We start from the raw sequence: 18781 nt of genomic DNA, 5'->3' as shown, positions 1-18781 counted from the left end.
TGTCTTCAGGCATGCCAGAGATTCTGCCAACGTGCGCATCTCTTGCACGTACTCCTGCATCTCACGTTTACCCTGCTTACATGCGAGAAAGCGGGAGCGCTGGCGGAACTCGTTGTTCGCCGGTAGGAGCGCGGCTCGAAGCTGTTCACACAGCTGAGCCCAGGATGCAAAGCGTCCAGGAGATGTCGTCTCCCTGGTGTATGCCCAGCGCTTGGCACGTCCATCATGGTTGGACAGAGCAAAAGCCACCCGAAGTGGCTCGTCCGAGATGAGACCAGCCTTCATGGCGATCTCCACCTCACGGACCCAGAAGTGAAGGTTCTCTCCTTCCTTCCCATCAAACGCGGTGACCTTCAGCCATACTGGCTTATGCCTGGTTGCCTGGGGAGCGGCCATCGAGGCCTCCAAACACCCGCGGACGCGAGCGATGAGGCCACGCTCGTAGCTCTCAACCGCAGCTACGCGTTCGCGTTTCTCGGCAGGTATCGCCGCCGCCAAGCTGCGAAGGACATCTTGTCCAAAGATGCCTCCCATCTTCCGAACAGACTCGTACTGTGAGTCGTTCAAGCAAGGAAACTCGCTTATGTCCATCATGGCTCAAACGTTGAGCCCACAGAGAATTCAGGTAGTTCAATCTACCCGCGATGGTGTTGGATTGACTACGAGTGCTACCAAGTGTGACGGTGTCACACAGCACCTTGCACAGAGGAAGTGCTTAAGGGTATTTACTACCCGAGGGAACGTTAGTTCACGTGTTCCCGGCCTCAAACGGAACGGTTTGCTACTTAGAAGCGTAGATGTAAGACCGAAAAATTTATAAGTAAGCTTAGCTTGGGCTCCATACAAACTAGAGGTTACCTATAGTGGGGCTAAGAAGTCATGCCCTGACTGGCTCCGGGAGCACCTGGTACTGTGTACCAGGTGTCGACAAGAGTGACGGGTTGCTCTTGACGTAACCGGGGGCACACGGGATTATCCCCCGTTACAGCTGGGTCGTGCGCGTACACGAGTGGCCGGGGATCACGTTCTAAAACATCTTGTACAGGAGAGCTCTTTCTCCATAAATTGCTCCAATAAAATTATACTGGGGGCAAGTAAGCACTTCCTATAACCAACATACGGGCCAATTCGTAGCAAAACATCTGTTGTTTATGATTTGTGGTATGAGGGACACAACTATTTGACATCCCACTACCAAGACAGACCTCGAAAGGTGCCTACTGTTTGCGTTGGTAAGTCTAAATGTTGAAGCGGATTCCCTGGACCGAGCTTGCCCGAGCCGCCGACGCGCGTGACGCCGAGCTTATTCTCGACGCACGCAAGGCCTTCAATGTGGGAAAGTGTAATACAATGGCGTGTACAGTGTACAACGACGCAAATGTACAAAAAGATGCGTTACAGGTTGATGTAATGCAGCTCCGAATCTTTTCGATGAAGCCTCCGAGCTGTAGTGCACGTGGCACGGTAAGATGTTAACATACCTCGCCACCCACCGCGTCTCTATATTCGAGTTTGGCACCCACTCGACGGAAGCCATTCACCCGAAAAAGAAAAAGCTCACGTCGGCTCACAAGACGTACTGGCAACAGAAGACAAGCACAATCTACGGCCTGTGCGACTTCGACACGCGCTTACCAGAACTTTTCAGACACCTTTGGAGAATCTCCCACCACTCCGTGAATCCAGAACTTATAAACCACTATAGTCGAGCTCATTTGAAGAACCAAAACATGTCGATGAGATGAGGGAGTGGGTACATTCGAGAGCTTTCCGTGGATATAGTGCATGGATCAGGCGCTCACAAATGGAAGGGAGCTTGACCGTCATGGGAAGCCGGTAGTCGGAGACGGCTCCGACGAGTATCCATTCGTGGTTGGATTTTCTGTAAAGGCGTTGATATCGCGAATGCTGCTACCTCCAGATGGGTTCATTACACATATCGACGCAACCTACAAGACCAATCACCGTCGGTATCCAGTCGTGGTCGTCGGCATCTCTGACCGCGTCCGCAGATTTCGCGTTGTTGCTATATTTATAGTATAACACGCAAATCAAACGGTTGTTGAAACCACTCTGCTTTCTTTACGCCGAATATTCTATGTTTTAGCGCAGAGGGAACTAGTAGTGCGTCAGGCAATGACTGACGCTGACAAACGCAGTACAACGTTCTGTACCGCTTTTTCGGACACAACCCTGAGTACCAGTTCTTAATGTGTGTTTTTTCACGCTATCTAAAACGTGATAAAAGCAATTAAGAGCTTTCCTTCGGTAGTCTCGACTGGGCTACTTCGCTCTATCTACGATCGTTCGCGATGAGCCCCGATTTTCCCAGCTGCGGGAGCAAGTCTACTCGTCGTGGCTCTCCAGTGTATACCTATGTGGATTAGCGGTCTACATGAAGGACCAGTGGTCGTATGGGAAGTATTCAGCTTGGCAGGCTTTCCGCACTCCTAGTAGATTCGCCTCCACTAACAACCTAGCTGAAACATTCAGTGCATTATTGAAAATAGACTACACTGTAAGACGCAGACTAAAGATGAAAACGTTGCTGCGGGAACTCAGTGGCTGGTGTCACGATCTGCCACAAAGCGCTCGCCCATTCAGCTTCGACTTCTCAACATCGGAAACCCTCACGCGTAGGGTATCCGAAATGATGCGAGCTAACCTGATTGGGACCGTTCAAGGCTTAGCGCTTCACTATGCGTATGCTAGAGGGCCTCTTGTAGTTTGTGTGGTGCATTTACCGGCGAAGCGTGTTTAAGCTTCTCCTCACAAAAGAACAGAGGAAGGAATCGCCGTATTGGCTCAGATGAACGTCAATTACGCTCTCATGGAAGTGGTGTCCGTGCAGCTACGTTTTTGCGTTCGGTGTATGTGTACACGTGTACGCACTACGTGTGACCGAGAACGTTAATTGCAGGGGAAGGAAGGTGCTAGTAAACAGGAACAAGCGCAAGCGTGGAAGAAATGACACCGAGAACACCGTTGGGGTCCCAGTAGGGCGCCCCGCCCCTACTGGTTTCCGGCGTTCCCCTGTCCCCGGGATCCTGGCTTCTGCTAGCGACACTTGAGGGCGGGCTTGGGGAAAGTCCGTCTGCGGAGTATTTCCGCAGGGCAGTCGCGCTTGAAGTGGCCCATCTTCCCGCAGCCGAAGCAGCGAATGTCGCGCTGCTAGGTGGACCCGAGTTCCATGGGAACTGGTCTGCTGGCGTTCGCTCGACCGGGATTCGACAAAGAACTCCCAGGCCATGATGAGGCCGGCGTGCGCGCCTGGCGATGGCTGTATTCCTTCTGAAGCGCCACTTGAATCGCCTCTTCAAGGGTGCTTGACTGCACCCGGAACAGCTGAATACGCGCTGGGCCCACTCGAAGGCCGTCCATGAACACAGTCATCTTGACGTGTTCATTGAGTGGGTTTCCCACTAGGGACGCCGTGAGCTCCCGTATCTCTTAGACGTACTCGTGCAGCTCACGCCTCCCTTGCTTGCATGAGAGGAAGCGCGAGCGCTGGCGGTACTCGTAATTCGCCAAGAGGAACGCTGCTCGGAGCTGTTCGCACAGCTGAGCTCAGGATGTGAAACATTCAGGGGATGTTGCCACCCGCGTGTACACCCAACTCTTAGGGCGTGGTCGCGTCAGTTCTCCATCCGGAGAATGCCTCGACAGGAGAATGTTAGAGGTTTATGATTGGCTGGTGAAATTACCTCTCGATAGCACAACAGGAGGATTATGTCATTATTTTCCTCCATCTTTGGAAGGTGGAGGAGGCTGGATAAACATCGAGTATCTAGAGAAAATGGACAGAGAGGACGTGCTTCTCCTTATCGCAGCACTCGTTGCCAACGTCGTCGCTCTGGTCGCATGCGGTCGGCACGGGGATGAGGTACTACAGCGACGTACTGTGACTGTGTTACATTTTGAGAGGTTGCTCTGTGACTCTACTTGTGAGGGGCAGTTTCCACAGCATCTTCGGTGTTCCAAGGCGTCGTTTCTTGCCATTGCAAAGCTATTAAAGCTACGTGGTATTTTGTTTGCAAACGCTGTGGTCAAGCAGCACTCGTACGAGATAAAAACTGCAGCAGCTCTCTACTTTTTCGCGTCGTCTGGTGGCTACCGAGAAACTGCAACAGCAATGGGAATGAGCAAAAGCTACGTGATTGACATCGTGGATGAAGTTGCTCGCGTTTTGTATTTAGTTTCGAAAGAGGTCGTGTCATTTCCTCGTGATCTAGATGGTTGGGATGCAGTTCAGATGGATTTCATGGTGCGTCGTGGGTATATTGGTGTAGTTGGGGCAGTCGACGGATCGCTGCTCCAAATAGATCGGCCGGAGGACTATGAAGGATTTTACTGTCGAAAAAGGCTATCCTGCTATAAATATTCAAGCTATAGTATCAGCCAGCAACAAGTTCATGAGTGTGGAGATTCGTTCTGGCTCATGGTCTGATAGTAAATGCTGGAAACAAAGTATAATTGGACGCGATGCTTGTTCAGTTATCCCTGCTGACACTCAGTTCATCGGTGACTCTGGGTACGCATTGCTGCCATATCTTATGGTACCGTTTGCAGAGCGGGAAGAAGATGGGGGGGGTTGAATTCGCAGCAACGTCGGTACAATTTTCTTCACTCGAGCACTCGCATGACAGTAGAGTGCACGTTTGGACTCTGGAAGGACCGTTTTCGTGTATTGCAAACTGTGATGGATGAGAATACACTGATTAAAACGATGCACGTGGTTATGGCGACGATTGTCCTTCACAATTTGATGATGGGCTTGAACGATGACACACAGATAACATCATTTGTTGAGACCTCTGAAAATGAAATGGTGGTGGTGGACGAACGCTACACTGCAGACGCCACCATACTTCGCAAAATTGGAAAGGAAAAGCGCAGCGGAATTGCTGGCATTATTTGTTTATGAAATCTTAATTTTGCTGCGTTGAAGTGTTATTGTTCAGGCTCGGGTGTTGTTGGTTTCTGGTATCGGTGTTTGCTGCAGTGACCAGGTGGACTAATTGAGTATGTTTGTTTGCGCTTGAACACTTTCCGTCAATGTATGCAGCGACTGCAAAATCTCATTGTTAGTGTTCGTAGTGGCTGGTGGAGCAGGTGCTTTTGAAGCTGTAAAGGCTTCTGCAATTTCCAGCAAGCCGTCATGTACGGCTAGCATGCCTTCCGCCAGTGTCACAGTTTTGTGACGCTTTGATGGGCGATTAGCTCACCAGCCTTGACCACGATCGCTTGACGATGTGGCACTACCTGTTCTCTGTCGCCCTATGCCCGCTTCATATTGCCCTGACGAGCTGTTTCATCCCTCCGTATCGCCAGTGTTGTCTGCAGCATTTTCCGCAGTACTATCAGGTGCCGGCTGTTGTTGTAGACGTGTATCACTTGAATAAAAAGCTTCACTTTGCATGCCTGTCATATTTCCCCACACCTCACACATTGTCCCGTAGCTGGCAGGCTCTCGAAGGGGAATCTCAGTTCTGTTGCCGGTGTCACGTTGATCAACGCGATATTCTGTATACTGTTTCTGCATGTATTTAATCTACGCATATTTAAATAGCAACAGCAAGTTAGCACAAGCCAAGCACATAAATAATTTGACAAATACACTCCACCTTCGATTTACACTGTGTCGGGCTCACCACTATGCCACCAAGACGAGAAACTTCAGCTGCAACCATGATCCAGGCTGCTCTTAGTTGAGAGGAGCTCTTTGCACCACCGAACCGATACGCCATTGACTCGAAACGAACTCTAAGAAGAGCATCAGCTGCACGTGTTGTCCATGCAAACGGCTCTCCGCTGACGCCTTCGGACACAGGTTGCGAGACTCCTGTCTCCGTTGACGGATCTCGCGGTTGACTAGTTCGCGAAGATCCAGATTCACTTGTCTGTACTGGTCGCCGCTGATACAGCCCGGAAGGACGACGCCTCATAACTTTTCTATTAAAATGTCTTTGGGTCTCAGGTGGGGAAATGACTGCGTATTGCGTAGACGGCGTTGAGAGGAGGTCTAACCTGATTGGCTGCTGATGATTTGAAAGGAAAGATACTCCAGATGGAGGTGGAGAACGACGCTACCTCAACTGGAGGAATTATCCAGCCTCCACCTACAGATGGAGGCTGCCGCGACCGCGTCCTTACTAAGGTTGGAGAGAGCAAAGCAACACAAAGTTGCTCGGTCGAGATCAGAGACGCGTCTATCGCGAGCTCTACCTCTCGGACCCAGAAGTGAAGGCTATCACCTTCCTTCCCTTCATACGGCCTAAACTTCAGCCGTATTGGCTTCGGGTTTGGCGGATTTGTTTCCGCCGCCGGGGCCTGCCGGTTCTCCCGCACATGCGCGATGAGCCCCTGCTCGTAAGCGTCAAACGCATTGGCGTGCTCGAGCTGCTCGGCCGGAGCTGACACCACCAGGCTCTGCAGGGCCTCCATCCCGAAGATGCCAGCCATCTTCCAAACCGACTCGAACTGTGAGTCGTTCAGATGGGAGAAGTCGTTCTTATCCATGGCAACAAACTTCAGAGAGGTTCAGATAGTCTACCCGCGTTGGCGTGGATTGACAGCGAGTGCTACCAAGTGTGACGGGGTCACACAGCACCTTGCGCTAGAGGAAGTTGGCTTCTGAGAGTATACAAACTCTCAGTGAACGGCAGCTCACAGGTCCCCTTTTTACCTAAAGGGAGCGAAGTGACCAATTTAAGGTAGGTTGTAAACTGAGTATATTTATAGGCAGGCTAAGCTTGAGCTAAATAGACGAACTATAAGTCACGTATATAAAAGCAATGTCATCGGCCAATGGTTGGCTTCGGACGACCCTGGTACCATGTAGATCATCCCGAAGTATGACGTGTCACACTTCATGTAGCTAGGGGTACACTTAGGGCTACGTACCCCGTTACAGAGCGTGTCTTCGCACCGCTCTTCGAAGTGCAATGGGGCATGATAATGGTCAATGTGGAGACCTAGAAGAAGAGCGCTCAACCGCTGAAGCTCTAACTGTGAAGTGAGCCTCCGCCGCGCTCGTTCGGCCGAGTCGATGTATTTCGACCTTAAGAATAAACATTTGTGACTTTCACTTCTTCATTCTGATTGGTCGGTAAATCGAACCTAAGTGGGGGAGGATGTAACGGGCACGTAGCCTTAAATGTACCCCTAGTTACATGAAGCGTGACACGTCATACTTCGGGATATTTGGTACAAGGTACCAGGGTTGTCCGAGGCCAACCATTGGCTGATGACATTGCTTTTAAATAGGTGACTTATAGTTTGCAAATTTAACTTAAGCTTAGCCTACCGAATTGCCTTGGTTATGACATTCAGAAAAGTGTTCGCACATAGACCAGAAATCGCATGTACCGTCTATCCAAAATGTTTAAAAAAAATCAATTGTTGTTGCAACGGCTCGTTAAAATCATCGTCCAAACTAAATTCTCCTATCTCCATGTCTAAATCACCCGATATAAGGATTTCATTCACGAAGTGTACGGCGGCTGTCATATTTAGACTGAGAAAGATCAGGATAGAAATAAACTTTTCGCTTGATGTCCCCACCCCTTACCAAATGATCTAGGACCTCTATTAAAGTTTGTGCGCCGCTGTGAAGGATGACGCGAGATTCTTCCTCACTTTACGGCCTCGGCCTCCTGCCTCTAGTGCTGGGGCAGATGTTGTCCTTCTCGGTGTCGTCCCTCGCGGGAGAACCATGCTCCGGACGCGTTCGCAAGGACTGTCGTGTCCTCCGGTGCGAACCGTGGGTGAATGCCACACGTTCGGATGCTATTGCACCCTATACCAAAGCACAGTACGCGCGCTAGCGCAGGGGCTAAGGCAGCTCTGAATGAAGGCTTTCCGGTCAACACAGTTGTGAGCAAAGGGATGCAAATCCCAGTGTGCCTTGAGAGCACAAGTCACTGTGGGTGTGACTGAGAGCCGCGCCAGTCTCATGGCTGCTCAGTGTGAGAATTCACGTTTCGGTGTTTTAATTCTCTCACTTCTGATTGGGGGATCAGTTGTGATTGGAGAATCAGGTGATTCTCAGTTAAGTGGGGGAGGGTGTAGCAGGGTACAATCCGGTGTACACCTGGTTACAGAAAGAGTGACCCGTCACTCTTGTGGACACCTGGTATACGGTACCAAGTGCTCTAGGAGCCAGTCAGGGCATAACTATATGGCTCCACTAAAGGTAGCATCCAGTTTGTATGGAACCCAAGCTAACCTTACTTATAAATACACCAGTCTTACATCTACTACTCCAAAGTAGCAAGCCGTTCCCACTGAGGCCGGGAACACGTGGACTAACGCTCACTCGGGTAGTAAATACCCTTAAGTATTTCCTCTGTGCAAGGTGCTGTGTGACCCCGTCACATACAGCCACCTCGTCGCGTACAGTCAATTTTTGTTAATCTGACGGTCCGTAAATTGACCACCTTCACAAATCTCTTTTTCGAATGTGAGCCTCCCTAAAAAGTGAAGAAAAAAAACGCGAACGTTAGCACGTCCTTGCTATTTCGAAGCATGTTTTGCAACTTGTGTGAGAACCGCACCGTCAGATAATAAAAATTGACTCAGTTATGGGCACTCGACGAGATGGCCGTACAATTGTGTCCAGGAGTGTAGGTGGCGGAAATGAGCGTGTAAAAAAAGTGCAATAGAAAGCTAATGCCTACCCAAAATCGTCGACAAATTGAACCTTTGGACAGGACAATTTCAGGATTATTTTGAAAGTATTAATACCTATGGCCAGAGATTGATAGTAGAACGATTTTTTACCAAAAGTAATATAGTAATACCCACCACATAATTAGCTCCTAATAACATGATCGTATTATCGACTTGACTGACTGGTCTAAGTAATATTACTGCTATATTAGTGGAGTATTACTACTGACCACCACACCAGCAGCTAAAGATACCTACAGAGCCACATTTTCGGCATCGCTGGACTCGATATACTTGACCACCTTCTGGTTGTGCTTCAGGAGTACTTGCATCTCCGCTTGGTAGTTATCCGTCCGAGTACGCCGATTGCTCATTACGATCCCACCGGTAGAGAAAACGCGTTCCTGAAAGGCGTTGGATGGGGCTCTTCCCAACCAAATCCGAGCCAGCGCTGCAACTGATGGGAAGCGAGAGCTGCCGACTTCACGAAACCAGCGGAGAATATCTACATGCTCACAGACGGCCTCGACTCGCCAACACACGGACCCGTTTCGGCGTACCAACAGAAGCGGTGCGAAGTCGTCACTGGTCTTTGTCTTCCCCGGTGCCTGCTGCACAGTAGTGGCGACCCAGTCAACCGTATATTGCAGCCATTCCTCCAGCACTCTGTCCGCTTGCTCGTGTAACGTCAGCGTAAGAGCTTCACCTTCCGTCACAGCCTCGATCGGAGCGCCACAAATCACCTCGCCGTCAGCGTAAGGGACAAGGTCAAGTTACGCGATGTCGTAGTAGCGGTAGTCCCAACAGCGTTGAGATCACGATCGCGAAGAGAGCAGAACATCTCCCGATGCGCATCAACCAAAAGCTTGCTGCCTGCGCTGACAATCTCTGTATTTTGCTGGGATTGCTGGGATTCTCCATCACTTGCGTGCTTTTCGGTTCCAGGTGTGGTTGAAGGTGCGATCAAGGATTCCACAGAAAACTTGGTCCGTGGATCGAGTAGCAGGATCAAAACCGTCTCGGCAGTAGCAGTCCCGATTCGTTTCTTCAGCTGACCCTTCATCCGCGCCAAGCAAACACGTGCAAGCCCGCTGAAAGCTTCACCTGAGATCGAGATGCGACGAAATGTATCCACTGTGGTCATCGGATCTCGCGGTGCATTAAGATGGAACATCGAGAAGCTGTTGCTGTACAGCCGATCGGCCGCGAACTTCAACAATACGATGAGCTCGGACGCTACAAGGTCACTCCGCTGCATTTCAATCCGGGCAAGGTTCGCGATTGGGCCCACAATTGACTCCATCTCTGCCATCAAACGCCAGTCGGTGTGCTCCAAGCACTCGAAGACCGATGAATCGTCACCCTTCTCACGGCACTGGGAGTAGTACTGGAACGCTGAGTAGTTCACAATGGATCTTTCAAGTAGCTTCACCGTGAAAGCAACACGAGTGTCGCAGTCTAGCGTGGGGCCAATCTTTGGCAAGCCGTAGAACTCTTGCATCTTCTCCAAGCGCTGGCAGCGCTGTTGGGTGGAGAAATAGTTGTTGAGCGCACGCACGCGCTTGATCAGATCCCGCCCTTCCTCAAAGGCGCCTCCAACCGTACAGTAGCGTTTTTCACGCTTACAAGAGTTCGTGGCTGGATCATACACTTCCACCGTTTCCTTGTTCTCCGTCATTCCAATCGCGTACTGCAGGCATAAGTTCAACACGTGCATCGTACAGTCGGTGACAATCGAGTCCTCGAACAGCTTGGAGGTCTTTCTAGCACTTGCAGTGGTATCCGACACCGTAAATTGAGTCATTGCGGAGATGTCAACATTGTACAGTTCGCGAATTCGCGAGCAGATCACCCGCTGCATGTCTGTAGCTGCATGCGATGGGTTTCCAACAGTGAGAAGGAGAGCAATCTTACAGTGAGTCCAAGTCTTGTCGATGAACGAAGCGGACGTCCCGAGCACACCAACCTTGCCGTTTCCGGTGGTCCATCCGTCGTGATGCAGATTTAGGAATGGGCCATGAGCTGCTTTGAGCTCTCGCTGCAAGAAGTCACCTGCCTTCTTACAGTGCTTGAACCATACCCCAGTCAGTAAGTCTCGGAATGTCGATGCAGCTAGTATCGTAGCCCCAAGGTCACCGGTCAATCGCTGAACCAAAAGCTTGAAGCCTTCGCTCGCAACCGTGTTGTAAGCTAGCCCTGAACTGATCAACTAGTGTGCAATGTAGACGCTGATATCTCGCTGGGTGGGGGCCCACAAGTTCTGAAGTCTTCCACGTCGTTTAACCGCGCGCTCATTCTCAGCCGATGAAAGTGATCGCTTGGAGTTACTGGCATGATCAGTGGCTTCGTCAAAGTTACGAGTAGCAGCTTCCAACCTTGCGCATGCCTCAGCTTGTCCAAGCTGGTGGTCTTCGTGAGCGGCCACCATGTGCGCCTTCACATTGGACGTGTTGGTCCAGCGGCGCAGAGCGCCTTCCCAAGCTCTAGCCGATGCGTAAGGCCGGCAAGTCAACTCCTGGGCACACAAGAGACAGACATGGCTGAATGCCTCCTTGTCGCGACCACGTGTCTTCACGAACGGTGTTGCCAGGCGATGAGCAACATCCCACACTTCGTGACGGCAATTCTCCTGGCGGTAATGAACAATTCCGAGGGGGATACCAAAGGCATCGACTCCAGACGAGGGCGACGAGCGGCATGGAGAAACGGGAGAAAATACGCTCTCGACTCAGTCAAATCCGTCACTGATGGTGTCGTGGCTGCTTGCGTTGGCTAAGTGAGTGGAAGAAATGGCTCTTGTGAGACTGACAGTTGAAGCACCTGGCTTGGTTGGACGAGAGGTTCCCGTGGCTCAATGTCACTATCCGCAGCCGATGATGGAGGCGATGTCACCGTCTTCAACTGGTACACGCACGCCGCACTGCAAAAACGCTCCGACAACTTCCCGGATTCATAGAGCTCATCACTGCAGATGTGGTGAACACCACGTCCACAAACGATACCTGGATCAGTCGTGGCGAGCTCCGCGCACGTGCAGTCAGGATTCGCGCACTTCATGGGGTCGGCTTGCAGGGGCTGGTACTGGTAGTAATCTTGGTCTTCTGGAAATTTGAAGAATGAACGAGAATCGCTCCAGCGGCTGCTTGTAGATTTTATGAGCGTTGATCTGTGAACCGCAGGGCTCTCGTGGGACGAACCGCTCACTCGTCTGACGGCGTACAGCGAGCTTCACCCCTGTGTGCCAATTTGGATGAGTTCTGCATTGCTCATTAACCGTTGCTCTAAGCGGGAATCGCCAGTGTAACCAGATAGTACTCCACTATTACAATCTAACCCCAATTTTAGATAATACTCTTCTATTATTACTATAACGAGCTTAAAATACTCCTAATAGTCGGACTATTAGTTCCCTATTACTTGGCTATCAGACTATTACCGCTACTGCGGCTCCCAAACAAAAATCTGGAAGATATTATGACCTGAAAGCCGAAGTGTCGATGAGCCAAAGCGGCAAACTAATTCTCTTATCCTTATGGTACTTCGACTTCGTGTTGACTGATAATTCGATCCAGCCTTAGCGGAGCGCCCGTTGTCAACACTTTTTAATACGTGAGATGTTCAAATGTTAAAAGCATATTTTAATACAGTCAAATAAGTATCCTCTACAATTCCCATCGGTACGGACACCTCAGGCAAATGACTATAATCCGCGTGCGGTCAACCACAGCTTTGCGACGCCACTGACGGTAACGGGTGCGAGAGCTGCCACAGTTGCGGCATTCGAATAGGTCCGACTCGAAGCCTTCTGCCTCGCGACCGTCCCGCATCACCTCGTGCGTGCGTTTCTTGATCCACTCCTTGCGCTTACGAGCTAGTTGAGGGTTGGCCATATCGGGTCCGCTCATACGCACAAGACTGTTGGATGGTAGCTCACCAGTCAAAAGTCGGTTACGCAGGTCAACATTACGAGAATCTTTCAGGTTAAATAGAAGCGTCCGCGCCTTGTGCGCGTACGCTTTCGTCAATGAGTAGCTGCAGTTGTAACACACAGAGATTTCAATAAAGCATAACCAACATAACCAACCGCTATTCGAATCTACTTGACGACAACCAAAGCTCACCTTTGCCCGTAAGCAGTAAAAAGCTCGGTTTCCACATCGAGAGCCACTGCAACAGCTTTTGGGTCCATGGGACGCAGAATATCTGCAAGTCGGGACGAGAAGCGACGACGGGTGACTGCAACACTAGCGAGACTCCAGGACTTGCACACTCGTCCAACTTGCCCGAAACCGATGATGAGAGCGAGCACCTCCTGTGGCAAAGTTGCAGCCACCGATGGTAGAGCCAAAGCTGTCTTATCCTCGTCCCTCTGCTTCGTTCCAAGTGATAGCTTCTCCTCTAGATCCAATTTTGGTTCGTGCACATTCACACTACCTAGTAATATACGCATGATAATCAATCGATTCTATCAGCGTTAGCCGTCTCGCACATTGATTAAGCCGCCCCTCGTAGCGAATACCTGTGAGGTCGAGCTCCTCCTCGAGCTCTAGCGCCCACGCGTCGTCTTCTTCATCCTTGCCTGTTCTTCGATGATTAAGCGACTGCATCTTGATATAAAACACGTACAAACGCCAGCCCTCGCTCCCAAAGGGCTACTCCTATTGCAATTGAACTCCATTGTGCATGCAGAAAATGTTGTGTACGGCACACCATCTCTGGCTTGAAGCTACATGTACATGACTCTCCTCCAGCTTGTGACAACAACGTCTTGTGACTTTATCCTTTTGATCCACGCGGCAGCAAATAGTCATAACGAGAGCGAGTGCAGCAAGATGCGGCAGCGCGCCGTCAAGAGCGACGTGGATGACGGGGGTATGGGCGAAGAAGAGAACAGCGTAGCCCGCTCGGCGCGCCGTGCGCTGAAGAAAGTGGATGTTTACCCGAAAATGCATCGAGAGTTCAAAGTACAAACAGAATTCGGAGCCACGGTCTCTATCGTGGCAGGTATTTTCATGGCCATCCTCTTCCTGTCCGAGCTGAGCACCTACTGGACTGTCAACACACACGAGCACATGGTAGTGGACTCGACATTAGGTGAGAAGCTTCAGGTGAATCTGGATGTGAGTTTCCTGGCCGTCAACTGTCGCGACGCGCACATCAACGCCATGGACGTGGCTGGTGAGCTGCAGGTTAACATGCACCAGACTGTGGTCAAGACGCGACTAGACGCCAATGGCCGCTCCATCTCCACAACCGCGGACGAACTCGCTAAGACAGATCTGCCTGCTGGATATTGTGGAAGTTGCTATGGAACCAGACACCCAGCAGGCAAAGAATGCTGCAATACGTGCGAGGAAGTGAAGGAGGCTTTTATTCATAGCGATTTGTCGCTCGAAGAGGCTGAGCAGAAGGAGCAGTGTGTGCGAGAGAGTATCGACACGGAGAAGCTTGCTCAGGATGGAGAAGGTTGCCGCTTTACGGGCAAAATGTTCGTCAACCGCGTGGCCGGCAACTTCCATGTCGCACTTGGACGCACATTCCATCGCCAGGGGCGACTGGTGCACCAGTTTCGGCCTGGGCAGGAACACACGTTCAACTCGAGCCACATTATCCACAGTCTGTCCTTTGGGGAGCCCATTCCTGGTGCCACGAGCCCTCTCGATGGCGTCTCGAAGATCGCGGAGCAATGTCAGTGAGCTTCTTGCCTTCTATTGCGGTCGATTTATCAGGTGGCTAAACTTTAGTGTCTCTTTACTTCAGCTGGCGGGGTCTTCCAGTACTACATCAAGATTGTGCCTACGATCTACAGCGACATCGACGAGAGCGCGATCCACTCGTACCAGGTGCGTCTAATTTCCTTCATCATGCTTTGAATTCGAGTGTTAGCCCAAGCTTTCTCCTCTGTGGCAGTTCTCCGTGACCCAACAGAGCAACTACTTGAATCCACGTGGTCAGATGACATCGCTACCAGGTAGTAAATACTTGTATACCCAGTCACTGCCTTCTGTTCCGTGTCAAAGCTCTAACGCAAATGTACTTGTTTGAAGGAACTTTTTTTGTGTTCGATCTCTCCCCATTCATGGTCAAGGTGGAGAACGACCGGGTGCCATTCACCCACTTCCTGACAAAGATTTGCGCCATTGTGGGCGGCGTCATCTCGGTATGTTTTCCGCACATACCTCGAAGCTGCTTCTACTCACTTGTCCAATTTGCTCTCAGATTGCGGGCTTCGTGGATTCGTTCATGTACAACTCGCTGCACGTTCGCCGCCGCGTTTCGAGCAAATGATCAAGCTCGTGATTACAACTGCGTATGGTACTGCGCGACTGCACCTGAAGTACAGAAGTTCATTCAGCCATAGACTGTCGATCCGATATTGTTGTCGAAAATACATGACAAGTTTTTTAAATTCTGATTCACTTGAATTGGGTATACTGGGTCTTTGACATGGTGGGTGAAGAGGACACACGCAATGCGGCCGAGCGCCTGCGGAAGCTGCTGCGCGCCGCCCAGTACCCGCAGCTGAACGCGCTGCGTCTCGAAGCTGGAGATGTGTCGGACCTACTACGCGTGCTTCACTTCGTATTGCTGGACTCCTCGCGTGCCGTGGCGCAGTTCCTGGTGAACAAAGGTTACGATCTGTATGGGAAGACGGACGCGCGCTTCGTGGAAAGTGCCTTCCGTCTGCTGCGCAACGAGTTTCGTTACTTCCCGTCGCTGAGCGTAACTCAGTTCTTATCCAAGCAGTTTGTAGCCCGTAGAATCGCGATCGTGGCAGACTCTGCGGCAGCTGTGGCGCAAAAGCGCCAGGAACTGCAGAGGCTGAAGCGGAGGGAGGGAGCTATATGGTCGCCGCCTAAGGAGAGGGGCAGAAAGCGAGAGATTAAGCCTACCGTGGAGAACCATGTGTTTCCCGCCAACCATGCAGCCAATATCCTCCAACACCTGAATGTGCAACAGACAGCAAACACTGCGCAGACTCGACGAGTGCCGCGAGTGTCGATTGAGATGCCGGTGCAGACACGCCAGGAGAGAGAGACTGTGCCACCAGCACCAGTATGTACAGGACGGCCGATTGATACTAAAGTACACCCGCTGTACGTGAGTGAGGAGATATGCAAATAAAGATTGAACTGACGGAAATGTTGTGCTGCAGGTCGCAGTGCAGTTCGCTTGTGAAAGTGTGAGTGAAGAAACTTTTGCTGTTGACGACACAAGATCAGCACAACCACAGCCGTGCAGCTGCTTACAAGATTCCGATAGGTTAGCGACGGCAATCGCTAACCTCAGTCTCCAACTCAATGAAATGTCAAATGCACTCATGTGCAAGATTACAAGCGTGGAAAGTCGTCTTGGTCGCGTCGAGAGCCAGGTACAAGGCGTTCAAGCAACAATTGAGGAGCAACGCAAGTTATCATGGGACTCGGTTTCTGCTCGTGGGGCCACAGTGTCTCGAAGCGATGGTGAAATTCCAAAGACCACAGGTTTGACCCATTCACGGACGATGGATGTCGATGCTCCTTGCGCATGGCCTCCACAGCCTTCCGTCTTCGAGCGGTATTAGGATCGTGGCTTCCACTTCTATTAATAAAGTACGCAGCGCCAACAGTAGACTTATTAATAATAGAAAACTAGCCGAGCGCCGCCGCTACGCGGCGGTAGATTAGGTAGGTACACGTTTTGGCCTTCCTGCCTCCGCTACGTTTTGGCAGGATAAATATTAAAAAAAATTCCTAAGCTCCTACTACGTAGTACATACTTTAATTTCATTAATCTGGGTCACGCCTGTATTCTTCAGGATAAAAACTTTAGTATCCTGTATAATACAGGATACGATATCAAGGTAATTTGCTTCATACAAATGCTAAGTCCTTCTTTACAAATTACAAGTGACACATGCAAATATAATTTTTTAGAGTCACGTTGCTAACTCGAGATTTAGGGCGCGCAAATTTCGCGCCATTCGCGAATCGGACGTAAACGAGAGAGGAAGATTGCCATGCCAAAACGAAGGCACATCAAGCCACTTACGTGGACCAAGCTCTGGACCAAGCTGAAGAAGTTGGGGTGGTAGTTCGAGGGTCCTAAAGGACTATCTAATGACAACCGATACTTCACACCTGCTGGCTGGGCAAAAAGACCAAACGTAACGCATCTCGTTGATTTTTTATGGGGCCGACGAGGTGTGGAAGCACTTACCCGTAGAAGGTATGTACATGTACACGACTTACAAATGCTACATTGCCTAACAAGCTCTTAGTGTTGTACGACGAGGTCCCACCTGCCAAGCGACCCGCCTCAGTATCCCCGACTACCACGGATCTACCAGACAATGCGGCAACCACACCCGCTTCGCAACCCCGCCCTGCCGACAATACTAACTCAGAGTTCTCTACCAGCGCGCCGACACCGACCGAGACGCCGGCCAAGACCCCGGCTAAGTCGCCAGTCAGGTCGCCGACCAGGTCACCCGTCAAGTCGCCGGCCAAGCATAAAGCCAAGTCGCAAGCCAAGTCACCTGCCAAGTCGCCCGCTAAAACGTCTTCAAAGTCTCCAGCAAAAGCACCGCCCAAGATTCGTGTCAGGTCGCCGGCCAAGCCGCCAGCTACTCCAAAGAAACGGGCAGGTGGACCTACAGCTATAACACCAGTAGAGGCTGTGGAACGACGTGTACTTCCGCCTCAGCGTGCACGCCTGGCAGATCAGGTGGTTGATATCTCGGCTGGCGACGACCGAATGAGCTCTATGATGAAGATGAATACGGAATCGACGACGAAGACGACGATATGTCTGACATTGAGGACACCAGTGATGGCTCTGAAGATGAAGGAGAAGAAGTAACCAGTGATGAAGAGGATGCTGTGGATCTCTCCGTCGGTACCCCATTCGACAAGCTGAGCAAGGAAGAATTGAGTAAGCATGCGAAGCCTGGCTGGACAACCTACTTTGAAGACGAATCTAAGTATTGTGCTGTACGATACAGGCTATCTTGCACCTCACTTTATTCTTTATCCTATATTCGATACTAACATAACTTGATGTACTATGCAGGCACTTCGCTACAAATGCCTGCCGCTGAGCTTACGCAATGCACAGCAGCTGCTACCGAGCTAGCTGAAGCACTCGGTAACAATCTAGAAGGATTATTTTTTCTATTTCTTCCTAAAAAGATGTGGGTTTCTATCGCAGATGAGTCCAACCGGTATCAACATCAATACTGCACGCAGGCAGCGGACGTCATCATGGCACGTCAAAAACGCATCAAGCAAAGACGTCCAGCGTACAAGATGAAGAGTTTACAGCAAGTTCAAAAGGAACTGAGAGCGTTCAAACCCATTCAGCCTCACAAATTGGTCAGTTTTATCGGATTACTATGTGCACGAGCGCTGTGCCCTCATCGAGAGAAACGGTCGAAGCATTGGACCGTAGATGCCCAAGGTGCGGTTCCCAAAGGGACAGTTGGACGATATATGTCAAGAAAGCGGTTCGAGGAGATCATTTGCTATCTACATTTTAGCGACAACGAATCACCTGACGCTCTCCGTTACAAGACCTGGAAGATCAAGCCGATTTCTGACACAATCAATCAAACGTTCAAGCTGGGAATGACTGTTGGTCAGCGCATTGTGTTTGACGAAGGAATGATACCAATGAAGAGTAAGTGCAGCCCGATGCGCCAGTACCTCCGAGAAAAACCCCATCCATGGGGTACGAAGTGCTACTTGTTGTGTGATGCTGATAGTGGTTACTGCTACAGGTATGCTTTGTCAGAAGCCTGTACAATACATGATAGTTATTGACATTCCTGTGCAATATCCTGTATAGGGCAAAACTTTATCAAGGACGGCTGGATAGTGATAGTGCAGACCTGAATCAAGGCCCCAATGCCGTTCTTCGCACTGTGGAAGACGTTCTCGATGGATTACCAAAGAAGCGGCTGATTATCACCGACCGCTTCTACTCGAGTGTGCTTTTGTCGTCCATCTTACTGAAACGCGGAATTTACTACGTTGGGACCATTCAAACCAATCGACGAGGGTACTGCAAAACTATCCCGTACAAGCAAGCAAAACGGCCGAAGACTATGCAACGAGGATCCTACCGTATCGCT

At 50.6% G+C, this 18781-nt stretch overlaps 3 protein-coding genes across 3 annotated transcripts; 2 read left to right on the top strand and 1 right to left on the bottom strand.

Annotated features, from left to right (window-relative positions):
- Positions 1-8440: 8440 nt before the first annotated feature.
- PITG_10617 (uncharacterized protein) lies at positions 8441-13277 on the bottom strand (the record flags this gene model as incomplete). Its single annotated transcript, XM_002902326.1, has 8 exons — positions 8441-8471; positions 8929-9336; positions 9414-10782; positions 10999-11153; positions 11585-11896; positions 12352-12585; positions 12792-13104; positions 13160-13277. 8 exons carry the CDS (start codon positions 13275-13277, stop codon positions 8441-8443), a joined length of 2940 nt encoding a protein of 979 aa, XP_002902372.1.
- A 182-nt stretch (positions 13278-13459) lies between these two features.
- On the top strand, positions 13460-15077 carry PITG_10616 (endoplasmic reticulum-Golgi intermediate compartment protein, putative; the record flags this gene model as incomplete). Its single annotated transcript, XM_002902325.1, has 5 exons — positions 13460-14358; positions 14431-14513; positions 14581-14641; positions 14718-14830; positions 14890-15077. The coding sequence occupies 5 exons, from the start codon at positions 13503-13505 to the stop codon at positions 14956-14958; spliced, it is 1182 nt and encodes a 393-aa protein (XP_002902371.1).
- A 40-nt stretch (positions 15078-15117) lies between these two features.
- On the top strand, positions 15118-16234 carry PITG_10615 (uncharacterized protein; the record flags this gene model as incomplete). The annotated part of the gene is made up of 3 exons (XM_002902324.1): positions 15118-15621; positions 15905-16025; positions 16155-16234. 3 exons carry the CDS (start codon positions 15118-15120, stop codon positions 16232-16234), a joined length of 705 nt encoding a protein of 234 aa, XP_002902370.1.
- Between the last annotated feature and the right edge of the window lie 2547 nt (positions 16235-18781).

This window comes from Phytophthora infestans, genomic scaffold (assembly GCF_000142945.1).
Source record: "Phytophthora infestans T30-4 supercont1.18 genomic scaffold, whole genome shotgun sequence".
NCBI classification, from domain to species: domain Eukaryota; phylum Oomycota; class Peronosporomycetes; order Peronosporales; family Peronosporaceae; genus Phytophthora; species Phytophthora infestans.
This window is presented reverse-complemented; position numbering and strand designations above follow the sequence as displayed.